We start from the raw sequence: 16,056 nt of genomic DNA on the forward strand, positions 1-16,056 counted from the left end.
AACTAAAGGAAACAAAACTAATAAATGTGTAGAAGGGAATAGCCTTCAGAAGGATTAGTTGACAAGCTGGTTAGGAAACAGTGTTTAAAAAAACAAATAAAACGTTTACCCTAGTGTCTACAACCTTAGGGTTTACTCTCTCCAGTGTCCTCACATCTGCAGAAATAAAAAGCATTTTGTTGTTCTCTCAGGCATAGCGTGATTCCCCCAACACTCAAAAACACACCAACGGTAGTTGTTGGGAAAACTACTCTTGAGTTTCATATATTGCAAACATTGCAATGGTGTTCCACTTGAGTTTATTTGGTTTCTTACCTGGCACCTGCTACAGGAGACTTCCTCCCAGGATCGAGTGATGCTCCCAGTGGTTCCTCCCCCAATGACCGTGTGTCTTTATTGAGCTGTTGTAGTCTCGAACTGAGCTCCCCCATCACAGAAGGTTTCGCCCCCTCATCGGCACCCAGCCCTAGTCCTAGCCCACCGAGGTTTCCCAAACTCCCAATACCGAGCCCCACTCCTGGCCCACGAGGCTCCACCGGGTCCCCCCATAGCTTGGACCGCCGCTGGAAGAGGTAGCGCGGCTTGGTGGGTGCTAGTCCGGTCACGGAGGCCGAGCCACCGGGGGGCAGCCCGGCTCCTCCGGCCACCGCCGCAGCCAGCGCCGCAGCCTGTTGCTGGGATAGCAGCTCACTGTCAGAACTCTGCTTCAGCAGAGGGTCCCTGAAGGTGACGGGGCCTTTACTGCCTCCTAAGTGGGACTTGAGTCGGGGCTTCGGAGGCACTGGCGGCTTGTCGAGCACAAAAGTCTGCCCGTCGGCATAAGAAGTGTGTGTGGTATGTGTGTCGGCTGGTTCTCCGCTTTCTGAGGACAGTGTGGACATGCTGGAAACCGTGGAGACAGTGCTGGTGGTCTCGAGGTGGTGGTCTCTCTCCCTGTCACTAGAGCTGCGCGTGTCGGCCTCCTCCACACCCGAATCGGCTGCAGAGCCGGACTCACCCACTGGTGGGGGCTCCAGGGGTTCCGAGGGTTTCCCTGAGACAGCTGCTGCACTGAGCGGAGCACTGGGTTGGGATGGGAGCTGTGGTGGAGGTTGAGGCTGGGTGGGGGTTACAGTCAGGGTTGAGGGTGTTTGGGGAGTGGGTGTTGGTGGGGTGGTGGGTGAAGGAACAGGAGGTTTACTTGGGGAGAGCAAAATACCCTTTGCCTGAGCCTGTGCCAGCAGCCCGTTGGCAAACTCATCAGGCGGTGGGACAAAACCGATCTTACGCAGCTCCTCGCGTGTTTCCTCATCACTGGACGTCAGCATGGCGGGGGGCAGCGTCACCGTGTATGGATCAGTGTCCTCCTCCGAGCTTCCTGGAACCAGAGCCTTCTCGAGAGCTGGACTGGCAGCACGTTGACTCTGAAGCTGGGGCAAAGGGCCTGTGGGACTGGGGGACTTACTCCGTGGACTCATAGACTTACTCGGCTCTTTGGACGTCACAATAGTTGTCTGTTCTAGTTCTGGACCCTCGCCACCAGCCTGGCCATTACTGGTGGCATGGACCATGACCAGTCCTGCCGTTTTCTGCTGTGACGTGTCCATAATACTGATCAACATGCTCTTCTTATCCTCTAGCATCTTTTCCTCCTTCCTCTCCTCAATCCTGGCCTCCATCTCCTGGTGGAACGACACACTTGATGGTGACCACGGTGGTTTGGTGGGTTGAGGGACTAACACTGAAGATGGGATGGATCCGAGGCCAGGCCCCGCTCCCTTGGAGATTTGAGATGTAAAAGGAGATGTGGGTGGCCCTTCTCCATGTGGAGACTCTTTGGTCTGAGTGTCAATGAATATTACGCCCTGGCCCACCCGCTCCTGTTTAGTCCGTGGCTCTGGGCTGCTAGTTGGGGATTGGCTCTGGGAGGTCAGCGCCCTCTCCCTTGCGGCCAGCGCAAGAGCCAGAGGGGAGTTGGGGTCCAGGGGCTTTCCGGTCAGCGGATGGATAAAGGTGGTCCCGCTAGGTGAGGGGCTCAAGGCCAAGGCAGGAGGTGGCAACTGGCCAAGCTCTCTGGTGAGTATCCGCTCATCGACGGAGTGAGACTGAGTTAGAGAGGGGACCTCCGTTCCGGCGGAGGACGCCCCCTCCATCGTTCCGACAGAAAGGAAGACAGTGGATCTTCGCCGCTCCTCCAGGCGACGCTCACGGTCTTTCACTGCTCCGGCAATGGCGGCGGCAAAGGGGCCCTTACCCTGAAACACGGCCTCGCCCTGGGCCCGCAAACGCTCCCGCTCGGCCATCAGCTGCTGCTGGTAGTAGTCTGCACGGCTGGTGCGCGTGTGGCCATGCGGGAGTCGTCCTGAGGGTGAGCTCTCTCGGGAGTGGGCAGCTGCTAAGACCAAATTAGCTTTTTCTTGTGCATCCTCCACCTGGAACAACAGGGATACTTTTTATACAAGCCGTTGTCCATTTACAGTACAACAAAGACCTTTTCCTATGGCAACATGCCATTAACTACCACTAACACAGTAGATATGTCAAATTACAGTGCATTTTTGTATGAGAAGCACACCAAAAAAAACTGTCAAGGTACCACTGCACAGACACAGAATGCCTCTCAAACTCACATTAACATCATCCCTGAGTGGGAACTAAACCCACATTGCCTGCATGGAAGTCGGGCAAGTGACCCATTACAAATCAGTGACTACCGAGGACCCCCATTACACATTTTCAAAGGCTCTGGCTCCTGTATTACAAGGACGCAGTATGAAAATAAGTGAGAGGCTCTTTGACACCAGTTTGCCGAAAAAATACCACTTACCTGTAATTGCTTCACCAGGGGGCTCTTCTTCCTCTGAGGCTTGGTAGGTGTGTACAGTCCAATGCTGAATTGGCCCACATTAGCGTAGGGGTTGTCAATGATCCGCCCTTTCCGTTTTATTCGCTCGGGCGGTGTAGCAGCAGAAGGCCGAGGGATTTCTGTGGGCTCTACGGGTAAATGTGAAGAGTCCTGGAGGATGATCATGGAGCGGGCTTTCTTCTGTCTCTCCATCTGGGCGGCCTGCCGATGAGCCGCCTCGTAGGGCAGGTCCAGAGAGGAGGGCTTAAAGCTGGAGCGTCCCCCGGGTTCGTGGCCCTGACTCTGGGTCCGCGACGGAGGCGGCGGTGGGCAGAAAGCCGGGGGAGGTCCCGTGTCCAGGTAATAGGGAGGCGGAGGAGGTGCTGTTTGTGGAGGAGGTGGGATGGGATGAGGCTGCGGATGTTCTCGGAGGCTGTCTGTCATGGAGGAACTGCGGGGGAAGCGGTGCTCACCTTCCAGGGCAGATAGCCGTTCCTCCTCTGTGGCACCTGCAGGGCACGCCACATTTAAGGATGAGGATTACAGTAAGCTCAGGAAAACAGACCTTTTGTTAACAGCCCAGCAGGTCCATTCTACTTCACACTTTAATCTTGTTTTGTGTGAAACTGTCACCTCGCACAGTCAACAGCTTATCCTTTTAACACATTTTACAAGGCTTTTTAAATCTTTGTCTGACTTATTCAACACTTCATTAAACATGAATTAAGCGAGTGGCTCACACAGCAAAATCTTTCAGTGATACTTGGAGGATTAAAATTGTAGATCTGGCTATGAACTGAAAATATACCCTGCAATTGAGCTGTACCTCCATTTATCACAACACATTAAACAAAAGACCATACAGTACAAAATACTGCATTGAAATTTGTAAATTATATTTTAACAATAAAATGTCCAACCAAACTATAGAATTTTGTCTAATGAAAGTCTGCTCGCTTAATGCTAACATATTGGGCATTATTTTTGTGATCCTATTCGTGCATCTGCGTATGACAGTTGTACTGCAGTAAAGGGGGTACTCTTATAAATATTTTCAAGATGATGATAATAATTTGTTCAATGAATTGATTTGTACATTGGTTCAGGGGGATTACCCAAAGCTGTTGTCATATTTATGAATGAAATACGATGACATGTCACACCACCTGCGCCACTAGTTTGACCTGCTTTTATCTGGTCTAGATTCTAGCCTACTTTCTGTCACCAATTTCTCAGGTGTGCTGGGGTGTGTGTGTGGGGGGGGAGGGGGGTAATAACGCAAATGGAGCACAACAACAGAAAAAAGAGAATTAAGCGTTGCATATTTATCCAACAAAATGTCCAAACAAACCATAGAATTTAAGACGCTAGCTTAATGTTAATATGTAATGTGAAATGCTGTAAATGGGCTGAATTTTGTGGAAAGAGAATTGAATTGTTCTGCCTGTTAAAATGCGTATGTCACCGGCAATAGATGAAGATGAAGAACTGTCACACCTAATGATTTCTCACAGCACACCACATGTGGTTGTGATTGACTGCCGTAATGGATAGTACAGTAGCATGATAGCTGATTGTTTTACCAAATGACTTGGTCCTGGACATCCCCTTAGGTAGTGCCATATGACCTCTCTCCATGGCTGGATGAAAACCTCCATGTAGCGCCATCCCTTGTCGCTCAAACAGTGACTGCAGCCAAACCCCCCACAAACATTGAAATGTGTTACGTGATGTGTTTAGACTGAGGTGCTGATCTTTGAGTAGGTGCACTTACACTGATCTCTGCTGGTGTTATTCTCCTGCTGGTGGGCCGCTGTTTGACGGTGGCTGCTCTGTAATCCACCTCCGGGGGTTGAGAACGTAACATGGACTCCTGGGATGCCAACATCTCGTCGAGTCTCTCTATTGAGAAGGCAAATGAGCCGGAACTAAGTACTTAAGAAAGCAATGAGACACAAAGAGGCGACTGCCGCATCATTTTTTAAACTGCTAAACACAAAAGAGAATACAAATGATGATATGACAAGTGCCATTTGAGGGTGTGCCATTTAATGCAGTGACTTGCCAAATGTCGTCCATGGGCTCTCTCTGGTGATATATGAACGAATCACTGAATTAAAAGTGCACGTTTTTACTTGAGTATATATGTTAAGAATAAGAAGTATTAGTACTTTTACTCCACTTTTACTACACTTTTTATTTGTATGTATTTATTAATTCATCTCATCACTTCCACGATCAATTTATTATTATTATTATTATTATTATTATTATTATTATTATTATTATTATTATTATTATTATTATTATTATTATTAATTTATTTAATTTTTTGTCCTTGAGACTTCTTGCTATCGTACTGTTCACCAATCAAACGTACGTACTCATTGGTGACGTTTGACTCAATTGCACCAATCAAATAGCTACACAGTTTTCGCAGGCTACAAAATAATGGCCAAAAAAGTGGAGGATGCATCAGTGTGACACTGTTTCAAGAAGCAGAATACGTTCTGACCTCACATTAAGCTCATGTTGTTCACATTAAAGTGTACGCACGAATGCTAACAATTTTATGCTATATATTTTATGCTAGCCAAACTGTCAAATGTGCATCTTTTGGAGTTGACACGTACACACACTATTGTTGTAGTTAGGGTTGCCATAACAGTCCCGTATTAGCCGAGATGCCCCATATTTTGGGCTAAATTGTTATGTCCCGTGCGGGACCATCAAAAGTCCCGTACAATAATTCTCAATTCTTACACGAAATGCAGCAAATGGCATCTTTGCCATTTTTGGACCACGGCTGCTCCCGTAGGTTGACAAGTGACAAGGAAATTGCTCGTAGCCAATAAAATGAGTTGCTGGGTGTGACCGACATGTGCCCTCCGAAGGCAGGTCTGGTGCGCCGCCAATAGGGACGTCTCGGCCTCGCTTCTAATTGGTCGCGCCGCGGCGTGCGAGCGCAGGCGTCAGAGCCAGCGTTCACGGTCACCTGGGCACTAGAAAGCGACCTGCAGGCCGGAGGAGCCGTCCAGCCGAACACCGGCATGAAGTCGGCCGGCCGGTGGGGGCCCTCCGAAGGCGGGTCTTGGATGCTGTTCGGTTAGGGAGGTGGACTTTGAAATATTTTGGGCGTGCGCCAAACTTAGAACTATTGCCGAGAGGCGTCGGACTTTGACAACCGGGCTGGGGAGCGGGCGTTCTGCTCGAGCAGGCCGCCCAAGGCTCCTCTTTGTCGGATACGACGGGTGGGCCTCCCCCTGCTCAGGGCTGGAGATCAGCGGGAGCAATACAAGATGTACTCTCGTACTATTTATGAACAAATACTGCGAGAATTTAGCTTGCTGGCAAGTTTCGCAATCAGTGCTTAACACAGCAAACTGCACTCTACAGGTCCTAGATCAGCTAAAACGGCAATGTCACGAAGCACGCCACCTGTCCGCCAATCACAGGCATCAGGCATCGTCACGTGCATTTGTTGTAGTGGTTTAGACTGCGTAAATGGCTAAAAAATAAATAAATAAATAAATGATAATAATGTGTAGTTTTGTCCGGTCGGTTAGGAAGAGAGAATGGATAAAGCTGTAAGAAAGAAAAGAAAGAAATGTCTCCATGGAAAAAGTAAATTTGGTGAGTCACGCTCCTCTTTTGCATTTCATTTTTTTTTTTTTGCACCTGTTTTTTTAGGCAAAGAGGCAAATTGTGGTTTCTTTGAGGTTTTGTATGAGGTTACATAATGATGGCCTGCAGTAAGGATTAAAGGGAATGTACAAACTTTGTGCATTTCGAATCTAATCAGAATATACACTGATTTCACACATCATGCTCACACCACCATGACACCGTGCCGTGCACCTGTCCCTTATTTCGGGATGAGAAAGTTGGCAACCGTAGTTGCAGTGCAATTTAGGTACAATAAGATTACTATGAAGTAATGTTAAGAAAAATATTTCCTTTCCCAACAAAACAGACAGAGCAGTGATAAAATATCTGACTCTCTTGCCTCAGACTCACCTCCTCTTCTCCTCCGAGCAGAAGCTTGGTAGACAATGAAAGCATCAGCAAAGGAGAGAAAAAGCACAACAAGCCAAGAGAAATAACTATTGTCAAAGTTAGTGCGGGGAAAGGAAAGCAGAAAGAAGGAAGAGTAGGCTATGGAAAATGTTTTGATTATTTATATGATATCCTTGATATCCATCTTAAGGTCCATGTACTTAGTTCGTTCTTTGACTTTACTAGTAAGACAGTAAAACAACTACAGTATCTTTTTTCCACAGCTGTATTTTTTTTATTGCTTTTTTCACTACTGTATAATAGTCAAAATGCATATGGACCTTAATGTGGACACAAAGCACATCGGCTTTCCATAAGAGAACGATAACACAGAGAGGAGGACACTCACCCAATTCTTCCAGCTCGGCCGTCATGGACTTGGAGCGCAGCGTGAGCGTGGTGCTGGGGGCTCTTTTGGGAGGCGGTGGCGCTGTGGAGAAAAGGCACGGCGTTGAAGAGGACCACCGTGGTTTTGAAGACCGTGGTGGAAACTCTTTGGCTTTGTGCCTCAGTGCCCTCCGGGCCTCCTGCAAACGGCCGGCCCATGCCGCCATTGCCTTTGTTTTGATCGGATCCGATTTGGACGAAGCGCTACGCTGGGAGTCCGACTTCTTCATGCCTCTATCTGTCTACTGAGGCTCGATTACTTGTGAGGTGTTCTTTGTCGGTCACGCCCGCACATAACATTGCATCGAGGGAAAATATGGCATCAAAACGGCAGCTCGGATACACAAGCTGGTACTCACTCACGTGGGGCCTGATTTACTGCCTTGTGCACTTTCAGTAGCTGCATTGGTTTTACGCGTGGAACATTTATGTGAGAGTCTAAAGTGGAAAAGTTTCAAGTTAATGGAAATGGCAAACTAACATATAACGGAGTTGCAGAATAGAAATCTGTTGCTCAAGTGATATGGCATGACTCCTTCTTGTGACTGTCTCCAAGTCAACCCGTAGATCACGCAGAAGCCCCAAAATTGCATTGCTGGATAGATGATATGTCAACTTTTGTTTCTGGCATTTCAAAAAAAGTACACAAGTGGAAAGGATCTGTTCAGCCTAACGCCTCTCATTTTGCCTACACCTCCTCCTACGGTAATGCAACCATGGTTACGCACGGCGGTCCCGCTTTGCACTTGCCTTCCAGAAAACATATCTAAAGACAAAATAAGCCACTGCAAGTTGCCTCAAATTTGATAAATCACATTGCGTGTGCTAAATTCATCTGCTGTATTTGCATCAGCCTCTCCCAAACACGCCAAATAAACTATGTAGCAATTTTGCCCGGTTAGTGGATCAGCTTTCACATCTGTTGGCGTGAGCAATCAAGTTTGCTCATTTTTGCACGTGCAACCCTTTTAGTAAATCAGGCCCTTGGAGGACAAAACGACATCTGCGCTGACAGATGGAGAGAGGACAATGGTTTAACAGCTAAGGGGAATGATATACACCAGACATCACACCTCCACGCTAGCGGGAGTTTCGTAGTCCTTTTCCAAACGCTCAGTGTTGCAATCTTGCCCACTTTAAAACGTGCATTCAAGCATCTCAGGTGTGCCAGATACAGTCCCTATATGCAGGAAGTTTACTACCGAGAGAGCTGAGAAAAAAAACAACTGCAGGTAACAGTCAAAAAGTCAGTGCACCACATTTGAGTCTGTCAGTGAAAAAAATCCAATCCATCCAACCGTACGGCGCATAAGTCCACAGTCAACAGTCCTGGTCTTCGCCGATTCTGTATGTGTGCGGGTTGTGCCGCAGCAATAGTGGAGACGGAGGAGGTTTGCAAAAAAAAGAGAGAGAATCCAGTCCGAGAGGTAGAGAGAGCCTGTTGCTATAATGCAATGCTTAATTCAAAACATGCGGTGTAGTCGCCATGACAACGGTGGCGAGGAGCACCAAAGATGCAGAGGTGCAGGGAGACTTTGTGTTTTCTATGTGCATTTCATTACAGTACAAGAAGTGCATGCGGTAAAGTCTCAAATGAATCTGAGGAGCAGCTCGAAACGTTGTAATTGTTGGCAAGGAAGGAATCAGTAGTTGGTAATTAGCATCTCCTCAGTTATCTCCTTCTAAGCTGATTTTGGGTGAAGGCTGGGGTACACCCTGGACTGCAGGGCAATTGCAGATTTCAAGCCATTTAGAATTTCTTTGTGCCCGATATGGGCTACACCTTTGACCGTTTGCCAGCCAATTGTTGATCTCAACATCAGAGAGTTGCAATTTTTAGTTCAGCTGACTTGTAATTTCTTTTTGTCCAACTCGTTTCAATGTTTTTGGGTCATGTGATTAGGGTAAAAGGCGGTGTTGACAATGGGCTGGTTGCCAGCTCATTGTAGAGCTTGACAAGAATGTTTGAATTTTGGTTGTCTGCTGACTTTGGTTGAGATGCAGGATTAACAAACTGAACTAGTCACCATTCAATCACAGGGCACATTTTGACAAACGAGCATTCTCACTTAAATTCACACCTATTAAAATTTAGACCAAGATTCAAACCCACAACCTCAGGACTGTGAGGCAGATGTCCCACCCACATGCTCATACTCATGGACATGCACGGTAGTGTTTACCTTTCTTGCGGACAACTTCCTCCGACTCCGGCTTACGCGTGACGGACACCACCTTCATCAGCAGCCGGTTGCCTCCTTGCCGGATCAACGACACCACCTGCTTGTGGCCGACCTTCACCACATTCACGCCGTTCACCTAATGGGCGCCACACGTGCACAAAATCGTAATCTTGACTTACTTATGCCGCAGCTTATGAGTCTTTTGAGTGACAAGCTGTTGCTTCGGTGAAAAAGAAAAGTGAATTATAAGTGCGCTTTTTTTTTTTCTAACCATGCGTCCTAAGAAAGTGAGTGCTGAGAAGAAACAGGTAATTTCTACACTGCTGCTCTCGCTAGACAACAGTGAACAGTTATTCAAAAAAGAGGACAGGTGTGTTTGCTTCAAAATATTTAATGACACCCCAAGTTGAAATTTACGCTAAAAATAAACATAAAACAAATAATTACACATTTTGTTTTTAACCAAACCACATAAAAGTTCACTATCTTAAACGTGACACACTATAGAAGGGTTAACAAGGCATTGAAGGGTTGAATGCGATTTCCTTCACACTCACTTCCCCCGATAGGAACTACATTTCCCATCGCGAGATGCTGTGACTATCGCGTGACCGGTAGCGAGACTGGGAAAATCTAACATGGCGGCGCTCTGCTGCTAAAATAGAATTAGCTTTATATTTCTAATTAAACCCGAATTTAATGATTAGATAAATTCGATTTTTTTCTTTTCTAAGAAAGATCGGAAATATTATCCAGTGTGGACGACCTCGAACGTTTTATTGACGAATATTTTTATAGTTGCGCGATGGATGATCTGGTGGCTAGTCGGGATAATCCTTCGAAAAAAAAAAGGAAAAATGACTCGTCAACAGACACGGACGATTTAGCAACCGCCGACGTATCGGTGAGTATGCTGGATTCCATAAATAAAAAACTTGACGTCCTCTGTCTTATCCGCGAGGACGTCAAAGAATTAAAGGCAAGTTTGGAATTCGTTAGCCAACAGGTAAGCGATCTCCAATGCGATAACTCCGAGCTACGCTCCTCTCTCGTCGCTGTCACAGCCGAGTTGGAGACGATTAAAAAGGAAAATAAAATGCTAAAGGAAACGGTCTTAGATGTTCAATCCCGTAGTATGCGGGAAAATCTAATATTCTCAGGTATATCCGAAAATTCTCCAGATAATCCAGAGAGTGAGATAAAAAAATTCATGATATCATCGCTAAAGATCCCACAGGAGACGGTAAATAATATCTCTTTTCACCGTGTACACCGGCTCGGAGCTCGTAAGGGCAATAAGCCCCGTCCTATTATTGCTAAGTTCGAACATTTTAAACATAAAGAATTGGTAAAAAGTAAAGGACGGGAGCTCAAAGGGACATCTTTCGGGATGAATGATCAATTCCCAAGAGAGATAAACGAGCGGCGAAAAGTACTGTTTCCTATAATGAAACAAAATAGACAGGAGGGTAAACGGACTTCGATGGTCGTTGATAAATTATATATCGACGGCCAGCTATTCCGAAACCCAACCTCGACCCCTTGGCTGTTCTAACTGACAATTGGTAGAGCCGAGCATTGTGTGATTATTTGACGTATGTATATGTATATGTATGTGTATGTATATGTGTATATATGTATATATATGTATATGTATATGTATGTATATGTATATGTATGGATAATGGGTTACGAAATAGAATATGAATTTATATTATGCATAGGCTATATAGTAATAATAATAATAATAATAATGATATAAAAATATATTCTTAAAAAAAATAAATTAATAATAATAATAATAATCTCGCTTAGGTCACCATTTACTGGTGTATTGTTATGTTGAATCCCCCACAGATTTCCTTCACACTCACTTCCCCCCACGTTTCTTCACTATTATACTTATCTACTTGCTATCTCTCTCTTTATATAAATTATATAAATTGCCTAATTACTCTTTTGCTATCCTACAATATGTTAATATTAATAAGCAGCTTATATAGATGTATACATAAGACTGAGTCTATATTGCTTGTATGCAGAAATTAGTTCTGGTCTCCTGGAATGTGTGTGGCGCTCGCTCCCAGGCAAAAAGAATAAAAATTTTAGACCATCTCTCAAAATTTAAGGCAGATATTTGTCTCCTACAAGAAACCCACTTACAAAAATCAGAAGAAAAATTATTTATAGATAAAAATTTTAGTCAAGTTTACTCTGCCTCCTATAATAGTAGACAAAGAGGTGTCTATACTTATACATAAGAATTTATTCTTTTCTCTAAATAATATAGTAACAGATTTAGAGGGCCGATATATTATTATCCAGGTAACTATATTTAATAAAGTATATACAATTGGTAATTTATATGCCCCAAATAATGATGACCCTGATTTTTTCCATGAATTTTTCTCTCGGTTACTCGATTTAGCAACAAATTCTACTATTATTATTGGAGGTGATTTTAACACGGTCTTGAACCCGTTAATAGATCGTTCTAATAATACGATATATACAAGGCGATTACGATCCGCTAAAGTAATAGATGAATATATGGAGGATTTTGGCCTCAGCGATGGCTGGAGACTTCAAAACCCAACTAAGAAGGAATTTACTTTCTTCTCTGCTGTGCACCGATCATTCTCAAGAATTGATTTTTTCCTTACAAATAATTCTATTGTTGATAAAACTGCTATAAAAATACATTCTATAATTATAAGTGATCATGCACCAGTCTCCCTCACTCTACAAATTGACTCTACCTTTAAACTTCCCCCGATATGGCGTTTTAACATCTCATTACTGAAAGACGTAGAGTTTGATAAAATTATTAGAAGGGAGTGGGCAGATTTTTTGGAAATAAATGACTCTCCAAATATATCTCCATCTCTTCTCTGGGAAGCAGGGAAAGCGGTAATTAGAGGGAAAATTATATCATATTCAACTTATAAAAAGAAACAGGATCAAAAATTAGAAAAATACCTGGAAGATAAAATTAAACAACTAACGGATGAATATGTATTAAACCCAAATAATCAAATATGGATAGAACTACAGAATATAAAAATACAGTTAGATAACATGTTATCTAAAAAGACAGAGTTTACAATACAACAGTTGAGATATAATAATTTTGAACATAATAATAAATCAGGTAAATTCCTGGCAAATCAACTTCAACGGAATCGGGAAAAATCTCTTATAACGGCTATTAAAGATATAAATGGTGAATGCACACAATCACCAGAAGAAATTAACCATATTTTTTATAACTATTATCGAAATCTATACACAGAAATTAATAGACCTAACCCTGAATATATTGAGGAATTCCTAAACAGCTTAAATATACCTCAGTTATCTATTGAACATAAAGATATTCTCGATACCCCGCTTACTATAGATGAGTTGTATCGTGCTTTAGACAGTATGCCTAATGGCAGAGCACCTGGTCCAGACGGCTACCCGGCTATATTTTTTAAACATTTCTGGTTAATGTTTGCTCCATTATTTCTAAGAGTAGTAACTGAAATTAAAAGTAAAGGTGATATACGTCAAGATATGAATATAGCAGCAATTAAACTTTTATTAAAGCCAGAAAAAGACCCTACCCTCCCGTCAAGTTACCGACCGATATCACTAATTAATACCGATATTAAAATTATCGCTAAGGCCTTGGCATCTCGATTAGAGACGGTAATCTCGACAATTATTCATAGTGATCAAACAGGTTTTATTAAAGGTCGTCATTCTACTAATAATATTAGGAGACTCTTTAACTTGATTAGTATGTCACAGCGGTATGATAAAAAGGCAGTTGTTATTTCGCTGGATGCAGAAAAAGCATTCGATAAAGTTAACTGGTCCTTCCTCTTTGCTGTCTTAAATAAATTCGGCTTCGGGGAGTCATTCATTCAATGGGTCTCAATATTATATGATTCTCTTAAAGCTACAGTTACTACTAATGGGATTACATCACAGAGTTTTACTCTACAAAGGGGAACAAGACAAGGGTGCTCAATGTCTCTTTTATTATTTGCTATATTTATTGAGCCGCTTGCATTAGCTATACGTCAGGATAGACGGATCCAAGGAATCCACTCCGGGACAATAGAACATAAAATTAATCTATATGCCGATGATATATTACTCTATTTAGAAGAACCTGCTATCTCGCTAGGGGAAGCATTTAAATTAATAACTAAATTCTCTCACTTATCAGATTACTCTATTAACTGGACAAAATCAACATTATTACCTATTACAGAAAATTCATGGAATCCTACAAGTCAGGATCCACACTACTCCTTTCCTACAGGTAATTTAAAATACTTAGGTGTTAAAATTTCACCTAAGTTAACTGAATTAACTTCTTTAAATTTTTCACCATTATTGGATAGTATCCGTAGTGACCTGGAGCGCTGGAATAATCTTCCGATTTCTTTAATAGGACGGATAGCTACTATAAAAATGAAAGTTTTACCAAAGATTAATTATTTATTTTCAATGATTCCATTTAAACCTACGTCTAACTGGTTCCAATCGCTGGACTCTGCTATCATAAAATTCTATTGGAATAAAAAAAAAGCCAAAATTAGTCTATCTACTCTTCAGGAAAGTAAATCTAAAGGTTTAGAGCAGGGCTGTCAAACTCACGTTAGCTCAGGGGCCGCGTGGAGGAAAATATATTACCAAGTGGGCCGCATCGGTAAAAATAACGGTATATAACTTAAAAACGATTGCCGTCAATTATACGCAGATTTCCCTATTTGTGTGCCAGCCCAAAATTACGGATCTCGACTGTTATCATATTTTTCCAAGAAATAATACAAATGCAAATGTAAAGCGGCAACACTGAGTTCTGGACGTGTTAAATTGACCTGTTTTACATACACGTTGTTCCCAGAATGCATTGCCTGGCGCAGTTAATGACGTTATAAGGACACTAATCCTTGTTATATCGATTTGTGTTACCAGTAATTGAATTTGTGTCGTATTTAACACGTTTGTCGGTCTATGATTAAAAAAACAAAATAATAATAATAATAATAATAATAATAAACAAACCATAACTTTAAATTGTGTGTAAAATAATGACATCCAGGACTTCCAAATTTATTTGATTTTATTTTTTTTTAACTTTACAAAATCATCTTGCGGGCCGGATTAAACCCCTTTGCGGGCCTGATCCGGCCCGCGGGCCTTATGTTTGACACCCCTGGTTTAGAGGCACCAAACTTTATGTACTATTATTTAGCTAATCAACTACAATATCTTGTGCTATGGACACAACCCAACAGAGATACTAACTGTTGGTTGGAATTGGAGCAGAAGGATTGTAATAATCTTAGACTGTCAGATTTACTCTTTATTACAAAATCAATAAGACGACATAATTGTTTTAAAAACCCAATGATAGCCGCCACCCTGACTGCCTGGTGGAAGGCATTAGAAATTACAAACTCCCAATTGGCGCCCTGTGGGCTCTCTCCCATTTGGCATAACCCCGACTTTCAACTTAATAATCAGTCGTTCCATTTAAGCCTATGGGAGCAGAAAGGAATTACACACCTTCATCATCTTTTCTCAGATAATAAGTTTATATCGTATACAAACTTGGTCCAGAAATATGAAATAAAAAAGGGAAATTTCTTACATTATCTGCAAGTTAAAAATATGGTTAAGAAACAAATCCCAACACTTCAGGATACGCTCCAACTGCCTGTCTTAGCTAAAGATATTATAAAGCTTTCTCCAACAACAATAAAGAAAATATCAAAAATATATAAGTTATTTTTATACACAAATAAAACGTATTTACCGACTTTAAAATGGGAAAAAGACTTGTCTATAGTTCCGGAACCAGACTTTTGGACCCAAATCTGTGAAAATGTATTTAAAATGACCAAACAGACAAATTTGCAACTTATCCAATATAAGATACTTCATAGAACATATATTACACAATATATGATGAAAAAAATGGGACTCTCTGACTCCGACATTTGTCTCCAGTGCTCACAAAACACTGCCGATACTTACCTTCATGCTTTATGGTCATGTACTCCAGTGCTGCATTTCTGGACTAAAATCTTGGAAAAGCTCGCTGATATATTAAACTGTAGGCTTCCTTTATCTCCAAGATTGTGTTTACTAGGTGACTTAACAATAACTGAGCTACCATGTAAACAATCCCAATCTATATTTATAGCCCTTACTATTGCTAAAAAAATAATCCTTGTCAATTGGAAAAATAAACAATCTCTAAATATCGACCACTGGTTAAACTTACTAATAAACTATATCTCAATGGAAAAAATCTCTGCCTTAAATAAAAATCAAGTATCAAGATTTAAACAAATATGGTCTATGTACATAGAATATTTTAATCTCAATTTGGCAACTTAATCCTGCCAAGATTCTGCCTGTTAACGAGAGCCACCACATCGTTACAACTTCTGTTTTCGCTGCTTCTGTATTTGGTATTTTGTATCTGATTGTTTTTATTTTTATATAGTCAGGAACCTAGTTGCTGCTAGTGGGCTCGAGCATACCACACTATACGACACTATACTCAATAACTCCTTAAGATCTATTTCTAGTGGGCAC

At 42.5% G+C, this 16,056-nt stretch overlaps 1 protein-coding gene across 17 annotated transcripts in view; it reads right to left on the reverse strand.

Annotated features, from left to right (window-relative positions):
• shank3a (SH3 and multiple ankyrin repeat domains 3a) overlaps window positions 1-16,056 on the reverse strand; it is a 272,857-nt gene that overhangs the window by 14,144 nt on the left and 242,657 nt on the right. For 11 of the 17 annotated variants that reach the window (XM_077515775.1, XM_077515776.1, XM_077515781.1 and 8 more), the window contains 7 exons: window positions 9,451-9,586; window positions 7,230-7,310; window positions 6,842-6,865; window positions 4,599-4,726; window positions 4,408-4,513; window positions 2,807-3,333; window positions 316-2,411 (listed from right to left, as the gene is read on the reverse strand). In XM_077515775.1, coding sequence (XP_077371901.1) covers window positions 316-2,411; window positions 2,807-3,333; window positions 4,408-4,513; window positions 4,599-4,726; window positions 6,842-6,865; window positions 7,230-7,310; window positions 9,451-9,586 — 3,098 coding nt within the window. Of the gene's footprint in view, window positions 1-109; window positions 157-315; window positions 2,412-2,806; window positions 3,334-4,407; window positions 4,514-4,598; window positions 4,727-6,841; window positions 6,866-7,229; window positions 7,311-9,450; window positions 9,587-16,056 lie in introns of all 17 variants that reach the window. The other 6 variants (XR_013282775.1, XM_077515785.1, XM_077515782.1 and 3 more) reach the window with 4 other exon arrangements.

This window comes from Festucalex cinctus, chromosome 3 (genome assembly GCF_051991245.1).
Source record: "Festucalex cinctus isolate MCC-2025b chromosome 3, RoL_Fcin_1.0, whole genome shotgun sequence".
NCBI classification, from domain to species: domain Eukaryota; kingdom Metazoa; phylum Chordata; class Actinopteri; order Syngnathiformes; family Syngnathidae; genus Festucalex; species Festucalex cinctus.